This window comes from Mandrillus leucophaeus, unplaced genomic scaffold (assembly GCF_000951045.1).
Source record: "Mandrillus leucophaeus isolate KB7577 unplaced genomic scaffold, Mleu.le_1.0 Scaffold194, whole genome shotgun sequence".
NCBI lineage: Eukaryota > Metazoa > Chordata > Mammalia > Primates > Cercopithecidae > Mandrillus > Mandrillus leucophaeus.
In genome coordinates this window covers 2,772,283-2,796,017 of record NW_012101965.1, presented here as the reverse complement: position 1 = coordinate 2,796,017, position 23,735 = coordinate 2,772,283, and the positions used below count along the sequence as shown (strand labels likewise).

The 23,735-nt window shown below is 38.2% G+C and overlaps 1 protein-coding gene across 1 annotated transcript in view; it reads right to left on the bottom strand.

The window, feature by feature from the left end:
- The window catches only part of MAP3K5 (mitogen-activated protein kinase kinase kinase 5), a 298,421-nt gene that overhangs the window by 187,280 nt on the left and 87,406 nt on the right, over positions 1–23,735 (bottom strand). The window contains exon 2 of the mRNA XM_011978430.1: positions 13,980–14,119. Coding sequence (XP_011833820.1) covers positions 13,980–14,102 — 123 coding nt within the window. The 5' untranslated portion in view covers positions 14,103–14,119. The remainder of the gene's footprint in view (positions 1–13,979; positions 14,120–23,735) is intronic.

The following is a 23,735-nucleotide window of genomic DNA, read 5'->3' as shown; positions in this document are numbered from 1 at the left end:
AAAAAAAAAAAAAAAAGAATGGGATAAATACATAGTGTGTGGGCAGTGTGCCTATCTTCTAGGTTGTGAAGAGTGAGTGAGATTATACAAATAATATAGCTCTACAGTGCCTGACACGTAAAAGCTCTCAATATAAGCTAACTATCGGTATTGTTATTCCTGTACCTCACCATGACTGCAGACACTGGAGAGACGATCTAGAAAAGCCTGTTGTATCAAAGCTTCACTGAGGTTGGGGAAACATGATTTAGAAAAGGGAAAAGGGAACAGCATATTGGAAAGGATGGCATGAATGTTGCCATGGAAACAGAAATCGTAAGGCATTTGTGGAGCCTCAAGGGCGAGTCCATCTGGCTGAGGCAAGGAGCCAGATCTGGGAGGGAGGAGTGTGGCCAGGCGAGGCCCGGCTGAGTGGCCATCATCTTCAGCCCAGGACCAGGATGCTGAATCCACATGGGGCAAAGAAGAACCAACGAGGGCTTTCATGCAAAGGAGCATGTAAAATTTTTGAATGTTTAAGGATAGCAAATGAGAAAACAAAAACTGACAGAGGAAAGAACTGCACTGGGTAGTTGTGAGGGCCATGAAGATGTACACAAAATACTAAAAATGCCTGGTGCTGTGGCTCACACCTGTAAATCTCAGTGCTTTGGGAGGCTGAGGCTAGAAGATCACTTGAGACTAGGAGTTGGAGGCCAACCTAGGGAACATGATGAGACTCTGCCTCTAGAAAACATCTGAAAATTAGCTGGGTGTAGTGGCACACAACTCACACCTATAGACCAAGCTACGTGGGAGGCTGGGGCGGGAGGATCACTTAAGCCCTAAAGATGGAGGCTGCAGTGAGCTGTGACTGTGCCACTGCACTCCAGCTTGGGCAACAGAACAAGATCCTGGTTCAAAAAAAAAAAAAAAAAACAATGACTAAAAGATATTCTTCAATACCTCACAATGTTGCTGATAAAAAAGGACATGTACACATTTAACATTTAAACATTTATATAAGTCTGGATGGACATTTGTGTATACACACACTTGCTAAAAGAAAAAGAATGACACAGACAGCAAGAGCTACGCTTTATCAGAGAAAGATGTTCCTGTAGATTTAGAAAGCCTGGGAAGCTCAGCAGAGAAGGTGGAACTCAAGCTGAGCTGTGAAGGACAGACATGACCTCCAAAGGCAAAGCCCGAAGGTGGGGATTCAGACCAGAGAGCTTCATAAAGCAAAGGCCCATTTGAGGAATAATAAATGTTATCAAAGGGAGCTAAAGAAGACAGTTCACTTGGGGACCTAAGGAAGAGTGAATTAAAGAGGAACTTGGGCAGGGAGCAGGGGGAAGGAAAAAAACCTTGAATGTAGTCATTTGGCTAACACAGAAAATTCATTTTGACGCACACAAAAAGTAAAATCAGAAAGCTATTTGGAGCCTTATTGAAGAAGGCTTTGAATGCTCCAATAAAGTACTCCGCTCTGTGAGCACCTGGCAGTCAACGTGTTTTTTAAGTTGAGTGATATGTTCAAAGAAGTATCAGCACATATTGGGGCACCATTTTTAATAGTAAAGGCTGAGAACAACATAAATGGCCATCACCTAAAAACTAGTAGAATAAACTCTAGCACCTCCATACACTGGAATACATTACAACCAAACAAACAATGAAGAACTTATTGAAGTGATAGAGCAGGATCTCCCAGATCTGCTAAGTAAAAAAAGCAAAGTAGAGAACAGTTTTTTATCCTATGCTCCTATCTATGTACAAAAGAGAGAAAAATAAAATTCTAATTTGTAAATTCATAAAATCTCTCTGGCAGGATGTATAAAAAGCTAATAACAGTAGTTGCCAATGGAGTTGGTTGGCTGACTAAGGGATAAAGGTAAAAGAATAAATTTTCACTATATATCCTTTTGTACTTTTAAATGTTTTTAGCGGGTGAATGTATTACCTTAAAAGGACAAATAAATAAAAGGTAAACCTTGTTAAAGTTTTACGCAGACTAATTTGATGATGGTACTTAGTATTAATTATTATTTTTTTAATTTTTTGAGACTTAGTATTAATTATTATTTTTTTAATTTTTTAATTTTTTTAATTTTTAATTTCTGTTACCCAGGCTGGAGTGCAGTGGTGGGATCACGGCTCACTGCAGTCTCAACTTCCCAGGCTCCAGCAATCCTCCCACCTAACCCTCCCAAGTAGCTGGGACCACAGGTATGTGCCACCATGCCTGGCTAATTTTTGTTTTTGTTTTTTTGGTAGAGATGGGGTTTCACCATGTTTCCCAGGCTGGTTTCTAACACCTGGGCTCAAGCGATCCACCTGCCTCAGCCTCCCAAAGTGCTAGGATTACAGGTGTGAGCCACCGTGCCTGGCCAGTACTTAGTATTTGATGAAGAAAAGCATTTAAGTGGCTATTGAAAAAGTCTGGAGACATCATAATAAGTGCTTAGTCAATGGGAGTGCCCCAGGAATGGAAATCAAAGGACAGATGAGTGGCATTTTAGAGGAAGGTTGAAAATGGCTTTTCCTGCAGGTGTTTCAAATAATTAATATCACACACACATAGAAATGGCTCACGAACAAGGAAGTTGAAAAATGTTGCATAATCACAAAGCCAGGAACACAGTACGCAGAATTTTTCAAACTTGATTTATGGAGCCTCTCTCCAGAGTAGCAAACCATACGCTTGCAAATATGGCTCTCGCCTGATAGAATATCCTTCTCTCTTCCCCTCTAAGTAACAAGGAAATGCCCTCTCCATCCTCTCTGCGCAGCATCCTCTGTGCAATGTATAAGAAACCTGTCCTCTGTGAAGCTGGCCTTCGCTGTGTTCTGTGACACCTATCTTCGCAACAGAAGTAGATTATGTCTTCATCTGTGCTGCCATTAACCCTCATACAGATCTCCTTGATAGCACGTCACTTACTATATTGCACATTTTTGTTCCTAGGATTCTCTCACCCTACATCATGACTTCCTGGGGGCAAAGACCATGTATTTTATTCATATTTGTATCTTGACTGATGGTCTAGCAAATGTCATGACATATAGCAGGTATCACAAAAACATAAATAAATGAATAAATTAATGAATGTATAAAATATTGGACTATGAATTAGGGGTAGATATGTGCAAGAGATGGCTCTGCTCCCAGTTAGCCATTTCACTTCTCTCTCATGTGACACTAAGAGAGTTGGACTAAGCGATTGCTAGTCTCTTCCAACGCTGTGTTCATCATTTGCTTTTGCCTAAAGGGCTCTCATGGTCAGTGTTGTCCTTGTGCTGCTAGAAGGAGAGATGCCCTCATGCTCCCCCAGCATACGAGATATTCTACCCTTGACTCTGTTTTTGATGCACCAGGCACAGAAATGGAAGTGGCAGGGAAGGGAGCAGTGGTGAGTACTGAGTGAGCAGAAGGCTCTATAGAAAAGGAAATGGCCACTACTGGCTTAGTGCCAATATGGTATGTCTTCCTTATGAATTGCTCATTGAAATAATAACCCTCTTACATGTCTCCTCTGCCTTCCTGTCAGATTATGCATACATTATAAAGCATGCATCTTAGATTATGCTTGCAGATTGTGCCTGCAAATTACAAAACTCTATTAAAATCATTCCTGAGCCAGATGGTGGTGTGCACCTGTAGTCCCAGCTACTCAAGAGGCGGAGGCAGGAGAGTTGCTCGAGGCCAGGAGTTCGAGGCTGCAGTGAGCTATGATTGCACCACTGCACTCCAGCCTGGGTGACAAGAGAGTCCTGTTTCTTAAAAAGAGAAAGAAAAATCATTCGTATAACATCTGAATTCTCGTTAGCTATTGCTTATGCTTTGTAGAAGCTAAAGCTGAAGGAGACAGAGTTTATTCACAGTTTATCATGTAACCTTAAAGGAGGCATCAACTTTAACGGAGCAAAGGTGCTGTCTGTGCATTTAACTCAATCCAAATAAATAACAAATAAGACCTTGAAAGGTACCTAGAGCAGAGAATGCTTAATTTGTATTAAATCCACTAAAGAGGGGTGGGAAGGAAAGGGAATAAATTTAAGACATAACTGCTCTATTTCACATCAGCTCATAGAAATTTCCATCTCAAGTACCTATGAATAAGAAGATAAAATCAACATAAATTCCAGTTCCTTACCAGTGGCACATTTCTGAAGATGCATTATCCCACTACAACTCTGTACTTGTCTGAGGTCTTTAGGGGGTTTTTGGTCAGTGTAGCCCTGGCTATACCAGAAACATCCAAAAAATTTTTTTTCCTGATTTTCTGGTATTGGTTGATAACCAAGTAAGGGAAGCAAGACAAAAGAAACAATCTAGTCCAGGGCTCATTTGAAGGCAAATACTAACTTTTGATAGCTCTCTGGGACAATGTTTGAAAAGGCCACCTCAGGGATAATTAAATGGAGTATTTCCACCACTAGAAAGTTTTTGTGCCTAAAATTTAGGTAACTGCAGCCAGGGGAAAAAGTGGGAATCGCAGGCATGGAGTGGCCAAGTCGAATCAGACTTGGGGTGGGAGAAGCAGGAATAGGAACCAGGATTTCAGCTTCCTGAAAGAAGAGAAAGGAGCAGGCTGGGAGTTCATGGCCAGGGAAAGAACCTGGCCCTGGCTGGTGGCTTTCTGGGTCTTCCATTCTGATCCCTCTTTCTGACCTAGTGGAACTTGGCAAGTTTTCCATTAAAGTGGGGGAAAAGAATAATCCCTATACTCCTCAGCTCCATCATCTTAACTCATTTCAATGTGTCAAAAAAGCAAAACAAGGAACTATCAGATGGGCTGTGTGGGCCTACTGGGCCTTGCTGAGAAGGAGAAACACTCCCTTTACCCTTTCTGCACGCTGCTAAAACAAGCTGAGCAGACCTGAGGAGAGTAATCCAACACAAGTGTCATAGAGCCGTGACATAGAGGCTTTAAAGATAGATAGGAAACAAAGCACTTTTGTGTTTACATGTTATGCCTACATAAGCTCAAGCTTTAAAAGAAAAAAATCTCAATAATCTTAAAAAAAAAAAAACACCAAGAAAATCATCTTTTTGCAGAACATATGAAATCTGTGGACAGACTGAGAGAGACAAGTACCAGATGACAAGTCAAAGAATATGGGGTTTATCCTTGCCCCGACACTAGCTGTGTGTGTTCCTGAAACAAGTCGTCGCATGTCTCTGGACTTATTTCTCTTCTGTAAAGAAAATATCTTCTGGCCAGGAGGGGTGGCTCATGCCTGTAATCACAGCACTTTGGGAGGCACAGGCAGGCAGATCACTGGAGCCCAGGAGTTTGAGACCAGCCTAGGAAACATGGCAAAACCACATCTCTACAAAAAATACAAAAATTAGCCAGGTGTAGCAGCACATGCCTGTATACCCAGCTACTCAGGAGATCAAGGTGGGAGGATTGCTTGAACCTGGGAGGTGGAGGTTGCACTGAGCCAAAATGGCACCACTGCACCCCAGGTTGGGTGACAAAGTCAGACCTTCTCTCAAAAAAAAAAAAAAAAAAAAAAAAAGAAAGAAAAAGAAAATACCTTCTATCTTTCCAATCCAAATAATATCTAACTTGTCTGTCTCATTGGGTTCTATGCAAAGGCCAAATGGAGTAAGTTAACGAAACTATTTGCAGTACTTTAAAGCCATTTATAGGAGGAGGTATTAATAAACCAAAGCAAACAACTCCAACTCAATTTCTGCACTGCCAGGTCTAGAGACCTTTTAAACCTATGTTATTCATGACAGGGGCTAAGAACACATCCTTCTCTTGAATATGAATACCTATCAATTAAAACAACTAGTATCAATAATCAGGTTAAATTATACCAAAGTTGGAAAGTAATCCTAAAAGGAATTCTAGCCTCTCTTCTTTCCCTATTAAATTCTTTTCATATTTAAATAAGTATATCTTGGTGGAAGAACTCTGCCGTAAGTAGATATCTGTCTCTAAACTGGGCTGGAATGCTGAAAAATGACATTTTATATATAAAGCATTTAACAGAGCTTTTTTTTTTTTTTTTTTTTTTTAAGAAACATGGTCTCACTCTGTCACTCTATCACCACCCAGGCTGGAGTACAGTGATGTGATCTCAGCTCACTGCAACCTCAACCTCCCCAGGCTCAGCTAATTCTCCTACCTCAGCCTCCCAAGTAGCTGGGACTACAGGCACACACCACCATGCCCAGCTAAGTTTTGTAATTTTTGTAGAAACGGTGTCTCACTATGCTGACCAGGCTGGTCTTGAACTCCTGGGCTTAGGTGATCCTCCTGCCTCATATTCCCAAAGTGCTGGGATTACAGGCATGAGTCACTGTGCCTGGCCTAACAGAGCTTCTTAACACAAACTTCACTTTATACTGTGTTGCTATTATAATCAACTTCTTCTTTTTAACCAGCTGTTTCTTTCAGCAACATCTAATTAGGCCATAATATTCAAGTTCATGTATTACTTTTCTTTTTAACTGTATTGTTAAAGTTGGAGGCACAATGAATTTTTCTACAGTAAATCATACTTTGCACATTGATATGGTTTGGCTATGTCCCCACTCAAATCTCATCTTGAATTGTAGCTCCCATGATTCCCACATGTTGTGGGAGGGACCTGGTGGGAGATAATTGAATTATGGGGCAGTTTCCCTCATACTGTTCTCGTGGTAGTGAAGAAGTCTCACAAATTCTGATGATTTGATAAGGGGTTCCCCCTTCCACTTCTCTCTCATTCTACCTCGTCTGCTGTCATGTAAGACGTGCCTGTCACCTTCTGCCATATTGTGAGGCTGCCCCAGCCACACAGAACTGTGAGTCCATTAAACCTCTTTTTCTTTATAAATTACCCAGTCTCAGGTATGTCTTTATCAGCAGCATGAAAATGGACTAATAGACACACATATTTCAGCAATAGTTTCAAAGATATATTCTAAAAAGCCCCAAAGAGGGTGATGGGTTACAATGCCAAAAAGATCAACTGTCACAGAAAGAGTCAATTATTTAGAATAAATGAAAAGAAAGATAATTCAGCAAGGCTTGCCCCACTCCTTCCTCTGTGCACAGAGGTAGTCCTTCTTGGTCTTTACGGGTATTCAAAATCACAGGCCTATGACCAGAGTCACTACAAATGAGACAAATAGCTGGTGCCTACCCAGTCATATAATGGCATTGTGCATCGCCTCTTGGACAAAATGGTAATAAGAGATTCAAAACAGTGGGCAAGGAGTGAGGGTGGTTAAAGAGGAATCAGGAAGGAGAAAGCAAGGGCATATTTTACCCAGTCTATACATAATTCCTTAGAAGGTACACTATTGCTAATTGACATCCAAGAAAGCTGAATTCTCCAGTCTTGAGTCCTTTCAATAACCTCAGGGATTCTACAATTAGGAAGTCAACTCCTGCTAAATAAATCATTCATCTAGCTTGTCAATTCAAGATCTTCAGAGAAAACCTTCATAAAGCAATGTTACACAAATGGCTTATCTGCTTCTCCCCACAAATTACCTCTTTCTTTCCCCAATTTGAGATGGAATGATTATAGCTTAAAAGAAAGTTAGATCATTTCTGAATAAATAAAATAAAGGAACAAGATTGTTTCTACCAAATGATAAGAAGTGTATGGGATGGCAACATTGAACTAGGAAGAGTACAGAGTCCCAGCATTTTAAAATCAACAGCTGGTTATAAAGTAAGCTAGAAACTTCAGGGATGTCCAGAGGCAGCACTATTAAAAAGGGGCAGGGCCAGTGTTCCCGGTTCACAAATTGTGAGACCACTTTATAGGATCATATTTTACAACAATGTTTTTAAAACACATTATTGAATGTGTACTTTGTACCACTAACAAGTTGATAATTTTTAAAATGCTGAAAAGAATCCAGCAAAAAATTCTTTGTTAAACTAAAAGAGTCCTAAACCTTTGAAAAATAAAAATTTTAATTTCATGCACAACTCAAGCTAAAACCAAATTCACCTTATTTACTTTGATAAGGGAGGCAAAACTTTAACAAAAGGAAGTACTGTTTTTTGTTTATAAAAACAAAAAAAGAGATAAATGTTTTTATGGGTTTAAGAACACTCTGGAATCCAAGTAGATTCTCCAAATACAGGTAAGAATTCAATTCAAGTGTGAGGTATTTGTAATAAATTACCAGATGTCCTCACCAATGTACAAACCGGTATAATCATCAAAATTTACACATGGACATCACTGTTATTTTCAAAACTATAACCATTTGCTTCAAATGGATATGAATCAGTGCCAGAAAGACAAGACTCCGTGTTTAAGTTCTAAAGGAGATTGGGTCCCTCAGTGCCTGCAGATAAAAGATCATGGGTCTAGGTGCCATGGAACTGCTTGAATGAGCAGTAGTTTTCAACGTTCATTTACGTTGTACCATGTGTCAAAATTTCCTTCCTTTTTAAGATTGAATAATATTCCATATATGTACATACCACATGTTGTTTAGCCAATGATCTGTTGATAAACATGTGGGCTGCTTCCACCTTTTGGCTACTAAGAATAATGCTACTATGAACATGGGTATACAAATACCTCTTCAAGATCCTGCTTTCAATTCTTTTGGGTGTATATCCAGAAGTGGAATTGCTAGATTATGTGGTAATTTTATTTTCAATGTTTTGGGGAGCTGCCATATTATTAATATTTGCTGATTTTTAAGGGCTAATTTAGTGAAGCGTTACAAATTTTGGTTTGTGCACCTAAGATTTCATGCTAGTCAGATCCCGATCTAGAAAATAATAGATGCACTGAGGCAGAGTAAGGGTTTCAAGCATCACATATGTGTGTTCTGTATTCAGTGAGATAGTGAAGAAGGAAGCAGGTAGACAGGTTGCCACAGAGAAAGACTGTCTATTAATGAAAATCCCATCCATAAAGTAACTTTTCAGCCAATAGTTAAAGATAAAAATACAACTAAATCTTTTGAACAAGAAATAATCTAATATAATCATTATGTTTCAACACAAACTGCATCGCCACTAACTGATCTGCCTACCAATCTATCAAGAAACATGGAAACATCTCATTTAATGGATAAAATGAGAATAAAGTCTGTTTGAGTGCAGAAAGGGAAATATCCAAATATCTGAAGCTTTCTAACCACAGCCAGAACATAGAAAAAAGACACTACAAATATTTTGGGATTCCAGCGTCCAAAACGCATGTACGTTATCCTGATGGATACAAAAAAATACAAGAATATAGCAATCTATTCCTTTTTTTAAGAAAAAGGTTAATTATTAAATATTTCAAGTATATAAAAAGTATAAAAATTAGCACTCATGGTCTACCACCTAGATTTAGAAATATAACATCACAGATATAGTTGAAGACTCTCATATTCCCTTCTCAATTTTATTCCATTCCTATCTCCTAAGAGGTAACTATTCTGAATGCTGCTTATAATTCCCATACACGTCTATCCTTTTTTAACACAAGTGTGTATAAAAACATCCTCTTGCACATGATATTTTATATAGATGGTATGAGACTGTACACAAGTAATTTGTTTTTTCCCCCAACACTGTTGTTTTGAGATATATTTATATTGATGTCTAAAGCACTAGCTGATTCGTTTTAAGTGCTCTATAATATTCCATTAAATAATTATAGCTGGCTGGGCATGGTGGTTCACACCTGTAATCCCAGCACTTTGAGAGGCCAACACGGGTGGATTGCTTGAGATCAGGAGTTCGAGACCAGCCTGGCCAACACGGTGAAACCCCATCTCTACTGAAATATAAAAATCAGCTGGGCGTCGTGGCGGGAACCTGTAATCCCAGCTACTATGGAGGCTGAGGCAGGAGAATTGCTTGAACCCAGGAGGCAGAGGTTGCAGTGTGCCAAGATAGCATGACTGCACTCCAGCCTGAGCAAAAGAACAAGACAGTCTCAAAAAAAAAAAGATTACAGCTGAAGGTATCTATTAATTCTCCATTTCTTTGGGAGGAGGAGTTATATAAACATGTTAACATAAACATTCTTGATTATATCTCCTTATGCATGCAAGAGACTTTTTTTACAGTATACATTTAGGGTCAGAATGACTAAGTCTTGGTGATATGCTCATTTGATATTATTAAATATCCCCAAATTACGCTTCAGAAGGTACTATCTCTCCCACCAGTAGTGCGTAGGTTTCCCACTCTCCACAACCTGGCCATCTGTAGTATAAGAGGTTTTAATTCTTGACTATCTGGCACGTGCAGGCATGTTTCATCGTTTTGTTTTGCTTTGTTTTATAGTACAATTGTTTAAAGTGAGTGGGGAGTGGCCCAGAACATAGAGAAGGAGCTGAGAAAGGGAGTGGAGGAAAGGATCACAAGAAGATGAGCTGAGAGCTGGTGTTATAAAGGAATTTCTAGTGATAAGAGATGGTTCATGAAAACAATTTCCTCACTCTACACAAAACGGCTTCATTTCTCCTAAGTCATCAGAGGTGTTTAACGCCATCTGCGCCACAGCTCATTGACCAGGAGTGTCCAGACTTACTCACCACTTACTGAGAGACCTCAAGTGGAAGTATGATCATTTCATAATGCATGAAATAAATCACAGAGTAATTGTTACTAGCATTTCTTATTTTAAACCAATGTAAATCTTGGCACAGATATTCTCTCAATAAACATTAGTAGGCACATGAGAAATTCTCATGAGATTTATTTAAAGAAAATTATAAAAAATAAGTGTTGTTACAATGCTAAAGAAAAGAAAAAGAATTGGCCGGGCACAGTGGCTCATGCCTGTGATCCCAGCACTTTGGGGAGCTGAGGTGAGCAGATTACTTGAGGTCAGGAGTTCGAGACCAGCCTGGCCAACATGGTGAAACCCCATCTCTACTAAAAATGTAAAAATTAGCCAGGTGTGGTGGCACATGCCTATAATCCCAGCTACTCTGGAAGCGGAGGTTGCAGTAAGCCGAGATTGCTCCATTGCACTAAAAAAAAAAAAAAAAAAAAATCAACTTCCTTCTCTCAAAGTGTAATGGTCATCTTTTCTTAAAAAAGAAAAAAAAAAAAAACCAAAATTTTTCATTCTTTAGTACTTGATAGTATTTGTGATTTAAAACAATGGATATAAAGCTTATTATAATTAAATGCCATGACTAGATTCTAAATATCCTTTCAAATGATACTTCAGACATAGATTTTTAAAATACTTTTATAGCTCCCATTATTTTTCCAGGAGCTTAAATTAAAAAAAAAAAAATTTTTTTCCTACGATTTCTTCCTGAGAATTTGCCGCCAAAGAGAAACTGCAGTCTTCAACAAAGAGCAACAGATTAAAATAAAACTTGTGCAGCTGTACTTTCTAGATGGCCAAAGAATCAACCTAAGTGAAACTAAACATATGACAAGAATAGCATTCTAAAACTGTCTTTGCCCTGTGAAAACAGAGGGATGCTTTGTTTTTATTTCGCTTGGCTAATCCTTATATGATATATTATTTTAAATATCTCTTGTTCTGTTTATTTCATTGCAGTTTTCCTATCTGTTGGTCAATGGCAGGAATAAGGGTTACATCTTTAACTAACTGCCCAGAAATGAATAAAACTAAAAATACATACACACACCAATTCTTTTCAGTAGCACAGGACCTGAGGAACTTTCAGGACTCAGAGGAAATTGCTAGACTGCCAAAAATGCTTCCTATCCCAGATATTTCTGTCCTCTGCAACCAGACACATGACCTACCAGGCTAGGAATAGTCTAAATAAGAAAACAGCAAAAGTTTCAGTTAATAAAAGGGAATAAAGAATAAAGAAAAAAAGACGGATGTTACCTACGAAAACTCAGGAGACATAGCTGATAGGTTTTTCTAAATGAATACGCTCAGCAGAAATATATGATATAATTTTAACTAGAAGTAACCGACAATAATGCAATAATGTTTAGCGGTCAAGGGCAACAGGCTTTGGAGTCAGGCAGTCCTAATTCCAAATTTTCCTAGCTATATCACCTTAGGCAAATGATTGAATTTCTTTGGGCTTCAGTTTGTGATATTAAAAAAATGCTAATAGAATATACATCTCACAGAGCTCTTTTAAGAATTATTATTATTATTATTCTTTGTTTTGGGATTTTTTTGAGACAGGGTCTTGCTCTGTTGCCCAGGCTGGAGTGCAGTGGTGTGATCTCAGCTTACTGCAACCTCTGCCTCCTGGTTCAAGGGATTCTCATGCCTCCCAAGTAGCTGGGATTATAGGCAAGTGCTGCCACATCTGGCTAGGCATGTGCTGCCACACCTTTTCCTAGGGAAGTATTTAAAAATAAGTGTTGTTACAATAAAGAATTTAAGAATACTTCCCTAGGAAAGAATGGGCACAAAATTAAATCACCAGATACTAGTAGGAGCAAGAGCAAAAAAATGTAGAGAGTAAAAAATCTCCAACGTAATAGTACCTGCTTAAATAAACTTAATCTGTCTAGGTGTGGTGGCTTACACCTGTAATCCCAACTCTTTAGGAGGCCAAGGTGGGAGAATCACTTGAACCCAGGAGTTCAAGACCAGCCTGGGCAACATGGCAAAACCCTATCTCTGCAAAAAAAGAGAAAAATTAGCTGGGTGAGGTAGCATGCGCCTGTAGTCCCAGCTACTCAGGAGGCTGAGGAGGGAGGATCACATGAACGCAGGAGGTCATGGTTGCAGTGATCGGTGATCACAACACTGCATTCCAGCCTGGGTGACAGAGTGAGACCCTAAATAAATAAATACATACATAAACTTAATCCAAAGAAAAATGAAAAGAGCTAAATCAAATAATCTAATTCCTTCATCAAATGCTAATATGTGCTACAAATAGCAGCAAATCAAAATGTCTAATTAAAAATGAGTTACAACATTTTATGATGTATTAATTAAAGAGGTAAATCTGGAGGAAAATTAAGGAGGGGCTTAAGGATTGCTCCAGGTCAAGGATTGCTCTAGGACAAAAAACAGACTTAGGACAATAGGGGCAAATCTCTTAGAACTGTTTCAGGGTATTCTGGAAAGGGATATGCCTGTCGATCACCAGCACAATGCCTGGCATGTAGTAGGTACGTTTGCTCAATGAAGTTCTGCAGATTTCTCAAAGAAAGTCACACATGCTTTAAATACTCAGAATTCAAAATGCTATTGACATTTTTTTGCATGAAATATGGGTTAGAGATACTCATAGAACAATTGCTAAGTCATCAGTAATATGGTTCAGGATTCTAGAGCTCAATGTCGCAAGGTTGGCTCAGATTTGGGAACTGGAAGACAGAGCTGAGAAAAAGCCACATGAAGCTAGCTGGAAGTTTCACAAAAGAAACGGATGATGGCAAGCACAGCATGCGTTTCACTGAACTGTGGGATGCTTTTCAAAGAATCATACAGTGTAAAATCACTTGGCCTTGCAAAAAGCATTTTAGGCAAATTTTTTTGGACGGAGGAAATGCCTTTATAGCAGTAAGTTCCTATTACTGGAGAGAATGACATTAAGACAGGTTGAATTTTGTAGACAAACACAGTAAGTTTCTCTTCCTTTTCTTCCATCTTAGTTTAAATCACACCCTAGTGAAAGAGGATGCCAACTATTTTGGTATACTCAGAGAGAATTTCTCAGAGCACTTTCAAGGAGGAAGTGTACTTTTAGTTAGGAGACTGGTGGGCACCAGGAAGCTCCCAAAAGTGACAGAGCATGAAGGTTTGACCATACCTTATGCAATCTCCCTTCTCCACGTCTGTGCTGATGACTTCCTATTAACACAGTCTCCTCCGTTACAACCATAAGTGAAACTCAGAACTCAATGTGAACTTTTTTCCTACTCATGTCATCAAGTTTCTACAGTGAATTCTCAATAAACCTCCCAATTTGACTAGTAATTGGTGCATACTGACCACACATATAAACGCCTTTCACAAATAAAAGCTACTTAAAATGTTTGGATGACAAACCGGTATCCCTGAAATGCTGATGCTAAAATGAAACATTCAGTAAACAAGGGAGGTACCTTCAGCGACTGCAGAGAGTCCGAGTTAGTATCACAGTAGAGGATGATGTTGTTGGCCATGCTGAAACTTTCTCTCACCCCAAGGTGGTAAAACAAGGATGGTTGCCGGAAGGCATCGCTCATCTCCACCACCGCAATATCTGCAAACAGAAAACAAAGTTCCCCAAAGGATGACACCCAAATAATGCCCAATCAGCACATTTTGGTTTTAATTATCTTAGTACTCAAAAGAGGAAATAAGGAAATGATAGGGATTTTCCCTCTTCATTTATCACTGAATTTTTAATTTGCAGCTCTACCTGGAAGCGGTTTTATAAAATGTAACAAACCTCCTTTTTCTGTTTTTAAGAGACAAGGTCTTGCTCTGTCACCCAGACTGGAGTGCAGTGGCACGATCGTGGCTCACTGAAGCCTTGAACTCCTAGGCTCAAATGATCCTCCCACCTCAGCCCCCTAGTAACTGGGACTACAGGCATGAGGCATCATGCCCAGCTAGTTAAAAAATTTTTTTAGAGACAGGGTCTTACTATGTTTCCCAGGTGGAACTCAAACTCCTGGCCTCAAATAATCCTCCTGCCTCGGCTTTCCAAAATGCTGGGATTACAGGTGTGAGCCACCATGCCTGGCCCAAACCTGCATTTTTTTAAAGAAGAAGGAGATCACATGATTACTGGAAACTGAAGAGAATTTGTGATGGTGGGAAGCAGGGGCTACTGCTCTCTCATAAATTTCAACATTAAAACAAGTTAATTAAGGTTTCAAATAAGAAAACTTTTTTTTAAAAAAGCAGATTCATAAAAAATAGCAGTAACACATGTAAAATGAGACTTAAATAAATAAATAGGTAAGCTTATTAGTTAATCCAGAATTGGGTTTTAGAGTCAAATAACTAATATCTAGTAAGTCCCTGGTAAGTATAATCAAGAAAAAAAGAGAGAAAAAAGGTATAGAAAATATAACTAAGGGGAATATAACCACAGATGCAAATCCATCCAAGGCTCAAAGATGACCAGTAACAAGGTAGTAGAAATTTGATATCAAAAATTGACAATGTCACAAAAATGAAATTTAGATTAGTCTAAAACTCCTTTATGGCTATAAACAAAAATATGAAAGAAAAACTAACAAAATGTATCAAGTGTTACAAGACCAAGATCGTGAGTTTAAAATTTATTTGGGGGATGCAAGGATAGCTCAATGGAAAAAAGTCATCAGCATCTCGAATATGTTCCAAGTGCATTAATTAAAATTCTCAATCCATTTATCATTAAAAATAATTGCAGGCATGGTGGCACACACCTGTAATCTCAGCTACTCAGGAGGCTGAGGTGAGAATACCGCCTGAGGCCAGGAGTTTGAGGCCAGCCTGGGCAACACAGCAAGACCTCTAGCTCTAAGAAGAATAAAATTTTAAAATTAAAAAATAACTGCAAATTAAAAATATAAGGGCATTTCCATAACATAGAGAATAATACACATTTCCTAACAACTTCCAACTTTGTGCATTTAGGTATTCTCATGAAAATCAGAAACAAAGGCTGTCAGCTATTGCCACTACTTATTATATAATGGCTTTTTGAAAAATCCCAGCCACTGCAATAAGATTTCTAGAAAGTAAGAAGATATAATTCTAGAAAATAAAATACACAATTATCTCTATTTGCAGATGTTGTGGATGTCAACCAAATACCCCAACAGACTTAGCTGAATAGCTATTAGAAGTAATAATACAATTTAGTAAGGCATCAAGATGGAAAACTCTTATGAAAACAAAGAGCTTCCTTTGTAATTGCAATAAACATTTCGGAAATATAAAACAGAAGCCATTCATAATTACGACGAAAATGTTAATATATAACAAATTTAAAAGGAGATAATTTGTTAAAAATATATGTAATATTTGAGAGATGAAAGGTTAATATCTTTATAAATCATCTCTTATGATCAATTTAAAATAACTCAGCAATGATAAAAACATTACGTTAGACAATCACACTACAGACATCAGCAAGCAAATTCACAGAAATTTAGGTAAATAAACATATGAGAAATTATTCTTCATCTTGCTTCTAATAAATGCACATTAAACCAACTATAAAATGCCATTGTTTTGCCTAAGTGAGCAAAGTAAAGAAGTCAATGAAAATGCAGAGAAATGACACTCTTTTATGCTGTGGGAAGTGTAAACTTTCTTCTTTCTTTTTTTTCCTTTTTCTCTTTTTTTAAAGGCAGACAGTTCTCAGTTTGTTGCCCAGACTAGAGTGCAGTGACAAAATCATAGCTCACTGTATATGCACAGCCTCAAAATCCTGGGCTCAAGCGATCCTTCGGCCTCAGCTTCCTGAGTAGCTGGGTCTACAGGTGTGTGCCACCATGCCTGGCTAATTTTTAAAACTTTATCGTAAACACAGGTGTCACTATGCTGCGCAGGCTGGTCTCAAACTCCTGACCTCAAGCAATCCTTCTGCCTCAGCCACCTAAAGTGCTGGGATTAGACGCATGAGCCACCACATCCCAGCCAAGTGTAAACTTTCTAGGAGGCTTAAATCCTAAAAATTATGTACACTCTGACCCAATAATTCCATTCCTTGGAATTTACTCTGAGAAGATTATTATAAATGTGAAAATAGATTTACCTGTCTGTCCATTGAAAAATTATTTTTTATGATAAAATAATGGAAAATATCTAAATACCTATCAGTAAGAAAATGGTTATATATGTATGTGTGTATGTGTATATATGTAATCATGAGATATATATATGTATATCATAATTTCAAATAATGGAATTTCATGTAACCAAAGAAAAAGAAAAATGTAGAAGAATACTTAGCAACAGGGGATAAATTCAAACTATATTAAGTAAAAATAAAAAGTAAAATATAATATACATACTGCCATGTATAGCACATACATTAAAAATACAATGTACACATTATAATGAGTGCATTATGATGTTTACATTCTATGTATATATCCATGTGCATAAAAAATACCTGAAAAGTTGTACACCAACTTTTGTTGGTAATAGCTGTGTTATAGGGATTATGGATTATTTTATTTTTCTATTTTATACATTCTATATTTCCCACAATTTCTATTATGAACATTGATTACTTTCATAATTTAGGAACCTATCAAAATATAAAATGAACAACATTCAAGACCTGTGTGACAGAATATAAAACCAAAGTGCAGCACATAAAAATACGGCAGACGCTTGAGAAGCTGTTTGGTGCAGAGTCCATCTTGTCCAATGGGCATGAAATTAGCATTAAACTTTGGTAAATGAGAAATCAATCAGATGAAACTGAGGTAAAAGACACAGAAGAAGTTTATGAAATGGGAAGACAGGTCAAAGGAGCTTCAGAAGGTTTTTTCCCCCCTCGAGGCTAAAAATGACTTAAGGACTCTTTAATACAAATAAAGAGTTTTCTTTTGGGGTCCTTAACGTTTCTGCATCAAAAATCAACACATGACAAAAGTGAGTCACTGCATCCTACCCACACAGCCCAGCTGCCTCCTGCACCCACACGGCTTCCTCCTCCCACAGGTGCCAGCCACTCAGCAGTCAATCACATTGCTTTAAAATCAAGAAGCAGCGTTATGTGGGACTGGAAGAAACCAAATAAAACACTTACTGATGAAAAGTAAGAGACATGCAAAGAAAAATACTAGCTAAGTTAAAGTAATGAAAGGAGGGGATAAATTTTTCCGGAGAACTGACATGTGGAATTAGATGCTAAAATGAAATAAAAACACTGCAGAAAGTTTTCAGATTAAGAGAGAAACTAGATTTTTTTTTCTTTTTTTTTTTTTTGAGATGGAGTCTCACTCTGTCTCCCAGGCTGGAGTACAGTGGCACGATCTCAGCTCACTGCAACCTCCACCTCCCGGGTTCAAGTGATTCTCCTACCTTAGCCTCCCAAGTAGCTGGGATTACAGGTGTGCACCTGCTAATCCATCCAGCTAATTTTTGTATTTTTAGTAGAGACAGGGTTTCGCCATGTTGGCCAGGCTGGTCTTGAACTCCTGACCTCAGGTAATCTGCCCGCCTCAGCCTCCCAAAGTGCTGGGATAACAAGCATGAGCCACTGTGCCCAGCCTAGCTATTTAAAATAAATGGTGCAAGCAAAGTAAGGTATATTTATTACCTCTGAACACCTAAGCAGGAACAGATCCATTTCTGGATGCTATAAAGAATACTGAAAGGTGCTTACTGGTATAATTTTAAAATACAGTAATACGGTATAGTAACTTAGAAAAAGGCTGGCTTTTTTCTATTTCAAATTCAACTAAGTGACTTGCTCTAAGACATTTCTATTCTTTTCTAAATTTACTTTTTAATTGTCATACAGCAAACTTCATTCTCTTTGTCTCTGATGTACAGTCTAATGGGTTTTGAAAAATGCATATATACCAGCATAGTCATGATACAAAATGGATCCTTCACTCCCAAAATCTCTGTCATGCTCTCCAATTGAGGTTAGTCTTCCCCGCACCCCAAATCCCAGCCCCTGGCAACCACTGATCTATTTATTGTTCCTAAAATTTTACCTTTCCCAGATTGTCACATAAATGGAACCATACAGTATGTAGCCTTTTGGGTTTGACTTAGCAAAATGCATGTGAGATTCATGTACAGATGTCCACCCACAGGTTTGAGGACATTTGGGTTGTCTCCAGGTTGGGCAATTTTGAATAAAGTTGCTATTCATATACAAGTCTTTATATAGACATATGCTTTCATTTGTCTTGAGTAAAGACCTAAGAGTAGGATTACTGGGTCATAGGTAAGGGTATGTTTACCTTAATAAGAATATGCCAAGCTCTCCCAAAGTGACTGAAACATTTTGCATTCCCACCAGAAAAGCATGAGGAGCATCTCAACTGTCCAACATCTTTGTGAGCACTTGGTACTGTCAGTTTTTCTTCTAAAGCCAGTCTAATAGGTATGTAATGGTATCTCGTTATGGTTTTAATTTGTATTTCCCTAATGACTAATGAGGTTCAGCATCTTTTCATGTGCTTATTTGCTATCTGTATATCTTATTTGGTTAAGTACTCAATGCTTTTGCCCCTTTAAAAATTATTGTTGAGTTTGTTTTCTTACTGTTGAGGTTTGAATGTTCTTTATATTTTCTGAATATTGTTCCTCTGTCAGATATGCAATTTGCAGATACTGTCAGATTATGACTTGTCTTTTCATTCTCTTAAGTGTGTCTTTACAAGAGAAGAGTATTTAAATCTAATTAAGTCCAGTTCATCCACTTTTTCTTTAATGGATTGTGCTTCTGGTGTGGTATGGAAAAAAAATATTTGCATAACCCAAGGTCACAAAAGTTTTCTTTTATGGGTTCTTCTAGAAGTTTTATAGCTTTACATTAAATTTAAGTCTATGAACCATTTAGAGTTGATTTTTGTATATGGTGTGAGGCATGGGTCAAGGTTCATATTTGTTGTAAAGACTGTCCTTTCTCCATTGAATTGCCTCTGCATTTTCAGCATTAACTTGCTATACTTTGGTGGGTTTATTTCTGGATTCTCTATTTCATGAAATCTATGTGTTTATCCTTTGTCAATACAACACTGTTTTGACTGCTGGAGCTTTACGGTAGCTACTGAAATCAGGTAGGTCAACTCTATTCTGTTTTCAAATGTGTTTTGGCTGTTGTAGTTGTTCTCTTTGCTTTCCTGTGTAAATTTGAGAATCAGCTGGCTGTTGATATCTATCAATTGATAGCTACAAAAAAATCCTGGGATTTTGATTGTAATTGTGTTGCATCTAAAAAATCACTTTAGAGAGAACTGACATCTTAACAACACTGAGTCTTTCAATCCATGAATATAGAATATCTCACCTGTAATCTCAACATTTTGGGAGGCCGAAGCAGGCAAATCATTTGAGGCCAGGAGTTCAAGACCAGCCTGGCCAACGTGGTGAAACCCTGTCTCTACTAAAAATACAAAAATTAGCCAGGTGTGGTGGCACATGCCTATAATCCCAGCTACTTGGGAGGCTGAGGCACAAGCATCACTTGAATCTTGGAGGCAGAGGCTGCAGTGAGCCAAGATCACATGACTGCACTGCAGCGTGGGTGACAGAGCAACACTCTGCCTCAAAAAAAAAAAAAAAAAAAAAAAAAAAAAGAATATGGAATATCTCTCCACTTACTTAGGTCGCCATTGATTTTTTTTCACTAGTATTTCATAATTTTAAACATGTAGATCCTGCACATAGTTTGTTAAATTTATACCTAAATGTTTTCTTTTTTTGGTGCTATTATAGATGGTACTGTTTTTAAAATTTTCAAATCATAATTGCTCATTGCTAGTATATAAAAATACAATAATTTTTGTAGATTGATCTTGCATCCTGAAATTTAACTGAACTCAGTTATAAGTTCCAGAAGCTTTTTTCATATATATTATTTTATATGTATTATTTTACATAGACAGTCATGTAATCTGCAACTAAAAGTGACTTTACGTTTTCCTTTCCAATTTGTATGCCTTTTGTTTTTTGTTTGTTTTTGCCTTGTTATACTTGCTAGGACTTCCAGTAACACATCACTGTTTAAACGGTAATATTTCATTAGCTAACTAAAGAACATATTCTCTGTGGCTACTTCCTGACTCTGCTGGGTACCTTCTCAAAAGTAGTAAAATAAACAGGTGAAAATTATCTTCCTTGTGAAATGATCCTAAGACATATTAAAAATACAAATGAAGATGTAATTATAATAAATTAAACAAATGCCTGATACTCCAGAATTCCTGAGCCCCATTTATAGGAGGAACAGTTTATCCATTTCATTTTATAAACATATATTCAGTAGTCACTATGTGTCAGGCACTCTATACTTTTCAAATATTAACTCAATCTTCCTAATACCACTTTGTGATGGGTAGTATTACTTCAGGACACTGAAGCAGAGAATGTACCTGTCAAAGATCAGCTAGAAAGTGTTGCCACCGGAATTCAAACCCAAGCAATCCAGCTCTAGAGTCCAAGCTCTTTTAACTCTTCACTGACTCACATCCTAAACTTACAGGAGACAGAAATTCACAAGTTCAGAACACAAGTGAGATGTGAAAATAGATTTGGGGATCAAATCATACCAGTCTTATTGTGTATTTTATGAGTAAATGCACTTAATAATTATCTAATTGAGTTGTCGTAATAATACTGTAAGTAAAACTGCCACATTTAGAAATTTAAGAAAGTTAGTCATTTAAAAGTATAGACAAAGACACAAAAATCTCCTACATTTTTACCTAAGGTGTAATTTGCCTCCCTGTTCCGATTGGGTTAATGTTAAATGGAGGATAACATGAGGTTTACCAGGGGTTTATTAAAGCATAATGAAATTTTTAGGGTAATAACATTAAACCATTAAGCTTAATTGCATTTTGGTTGTCAAATGGCAGTAGCTGGTAGTCTGTGGGGTTTTTAAATTGAATTTTTCCTTCATAATAGGGTATCTGTTAGTTAAATATCTCACATGAGTTGCTGCTGCTTGTGAAGAGTTGAGTTGAGTTGAAGGAAGATGTTAATTGGTATTTGCTGAAATTTAACCTAAAAGTCATGCCCTGGTAGAGTTTCCTAAAGACTCCAAGTCACTTTTCTAAAGTTTGGCAAGTAGATAACATCGGGAAACTGCAAAAGTCCTGTTATACAGCTAGGATGGTTGCAATTTTCAAGAAGGACATAAGAATCATCTATCGTTGTAGCCTTGAATTGGTCACGGTTTGGCAATCCCTACTATAAATGACTACTCTTTCAGCTTCATCAGTCTGCTTTTAATTTCTTGTGTGTTATTTGGTAATTATACCATGTAAAATGATGCAAATTTATATCAACAGTATATTCTGGCCCATAATTTCCTCATCACTAAACTCCAATAAATGTATGCATGGTGATTCAAACATGAATCATTCTTATATTGCTAAAGCAAATTATACCTAACCTCTCCAACCCAGCCCTAATTTTCTTATTTGGTAACACTGTATTACACTGAAGTGTTTTGCTGGCTTTTTGTTGTTGTTGTTAATCCACTAAGTGAGGCCTGGTAGGGAGGTAATCAGAGGGATATTTTTCACTTTCAGAGGTTGACCTTAAAAAGGGTTGAGAGCCACTACACTTACAAAAGGAAAGGGAAGAGAGGAAAAGGGAGAAACCTAGTGGGGAGGGAGGGCAGAAGAGAAAAAGAGAAGAGGAAGAGGGAGGAAGAGAGAGGAAGAGTGAAACAGAGACAGAGGAGGGTGCAAAACGAAGATAGGTGTTATAATAACTAAAGACCCCTTACCCAGGCAATAGCTGCAAGAGCTCAGCTTTAGAGAATGTGAAGGCGGAGAAAGCACACATCCTTCGGAGGTGACCAGACCAGAAGGTCAGGACCTAGAGCCACGGCTCTCTGCCAGGAGGACACCCAGCCTCAGTAAACCACTCCATGGAGCTGAAGAGCTGGAAAGGAAACACTCCCATCTCCAGAAGAGTAATGAGCATGTAAATAACAGACAAGCTGTTCTTTGACTTTCACAGTTTGAATCCCAGTTACATTTCTGGATGGATGACGTCAGACAATATCTCAAACTCTCTGAGCTGTGGTTTCTTCAAGTATAAATTGGGAATAACAACACAGGTATTGACTGCACAAAACTGTTGTAAGGATTACATGTGTGCTAGGCACAGTAAACTCACCATGAATGGTAATCACATGGAGCCAGGACAAGAAACGCCCAGAGGAGACCCCTTGAGCAAGGAATCATTAAAATGTGATTGAAGATAACGCTATTATACAATTCAACACCTCCTGATAAAGCCTTATATGAGTAATTTCTCATAGAAATGATGTTGAAGGCAAACTTTTGAAAACATAGAAAACCAACATAAAGAATTTTGACTTGATCCTATAATCAATGGACGGATCCATCCATGTCCATGGGTTTTGAGAAGATGTATGTCATGATCTAAGCTTTGCTTTGGAAAGATAAAACTAGAATTTGTAGATAGATAATAGACTACACAGACTGGGGGCTGGGGATCGTGTGGGAGTCATCCGAGAGAGTACGTCCCTCGACTAACACAGACAACATGTAGGGAAACCCAACAGCCTTCAGGGACTTGGTGTTTACAGGCAAAGAAAGAATTAAAGATGATTCTACTTTGAACATGCATAATTAAGGATAACGATTTGCCATTAACATGGTAAGGGAGGTTTTGTGGTATTTTCTGAGACAGGGTATCACTCTGTCATCCAGGCTAGAGTGCAGTGATGCAATCACGGCTCACTGCAGCCTCCAACTCCTGGGCTGAAGCAATCCTCCTACCTTAGCCTCCTGAGTAACTGAGAGTACAGGTACACGCCACCATACCTGGCTAATTTTTTTTTTTTTTTTAGAGACAAGGTCTCACTATGTTAACCAGGCTGGTCTCGAACTCCTGGGCTCAAGTGATCTACCCGCCTAGGCCTCCCAAGTGCTGGGATAACAGGCATGGGCCACCACATCTGGTCGAACTTTTTTTTTTTTTTTGATAGGAGCTTGAGTTCAAATTGGAACACACTAAATTGGGGGGTGGGGTGTGAATATATTACTGATAGCAGTCCTTTTGAATCTCAGCAGAAAGATCAAAAACAGAAAGATGTAAGAATAACAGCAGGCCAGGCACAGTGACTCATGCCTGTAATCCCAGCACTTTGGGAGGCCGAGGCGGGTGGATCACGAGGTCAGGAGATCGAGACCATCCTGGGT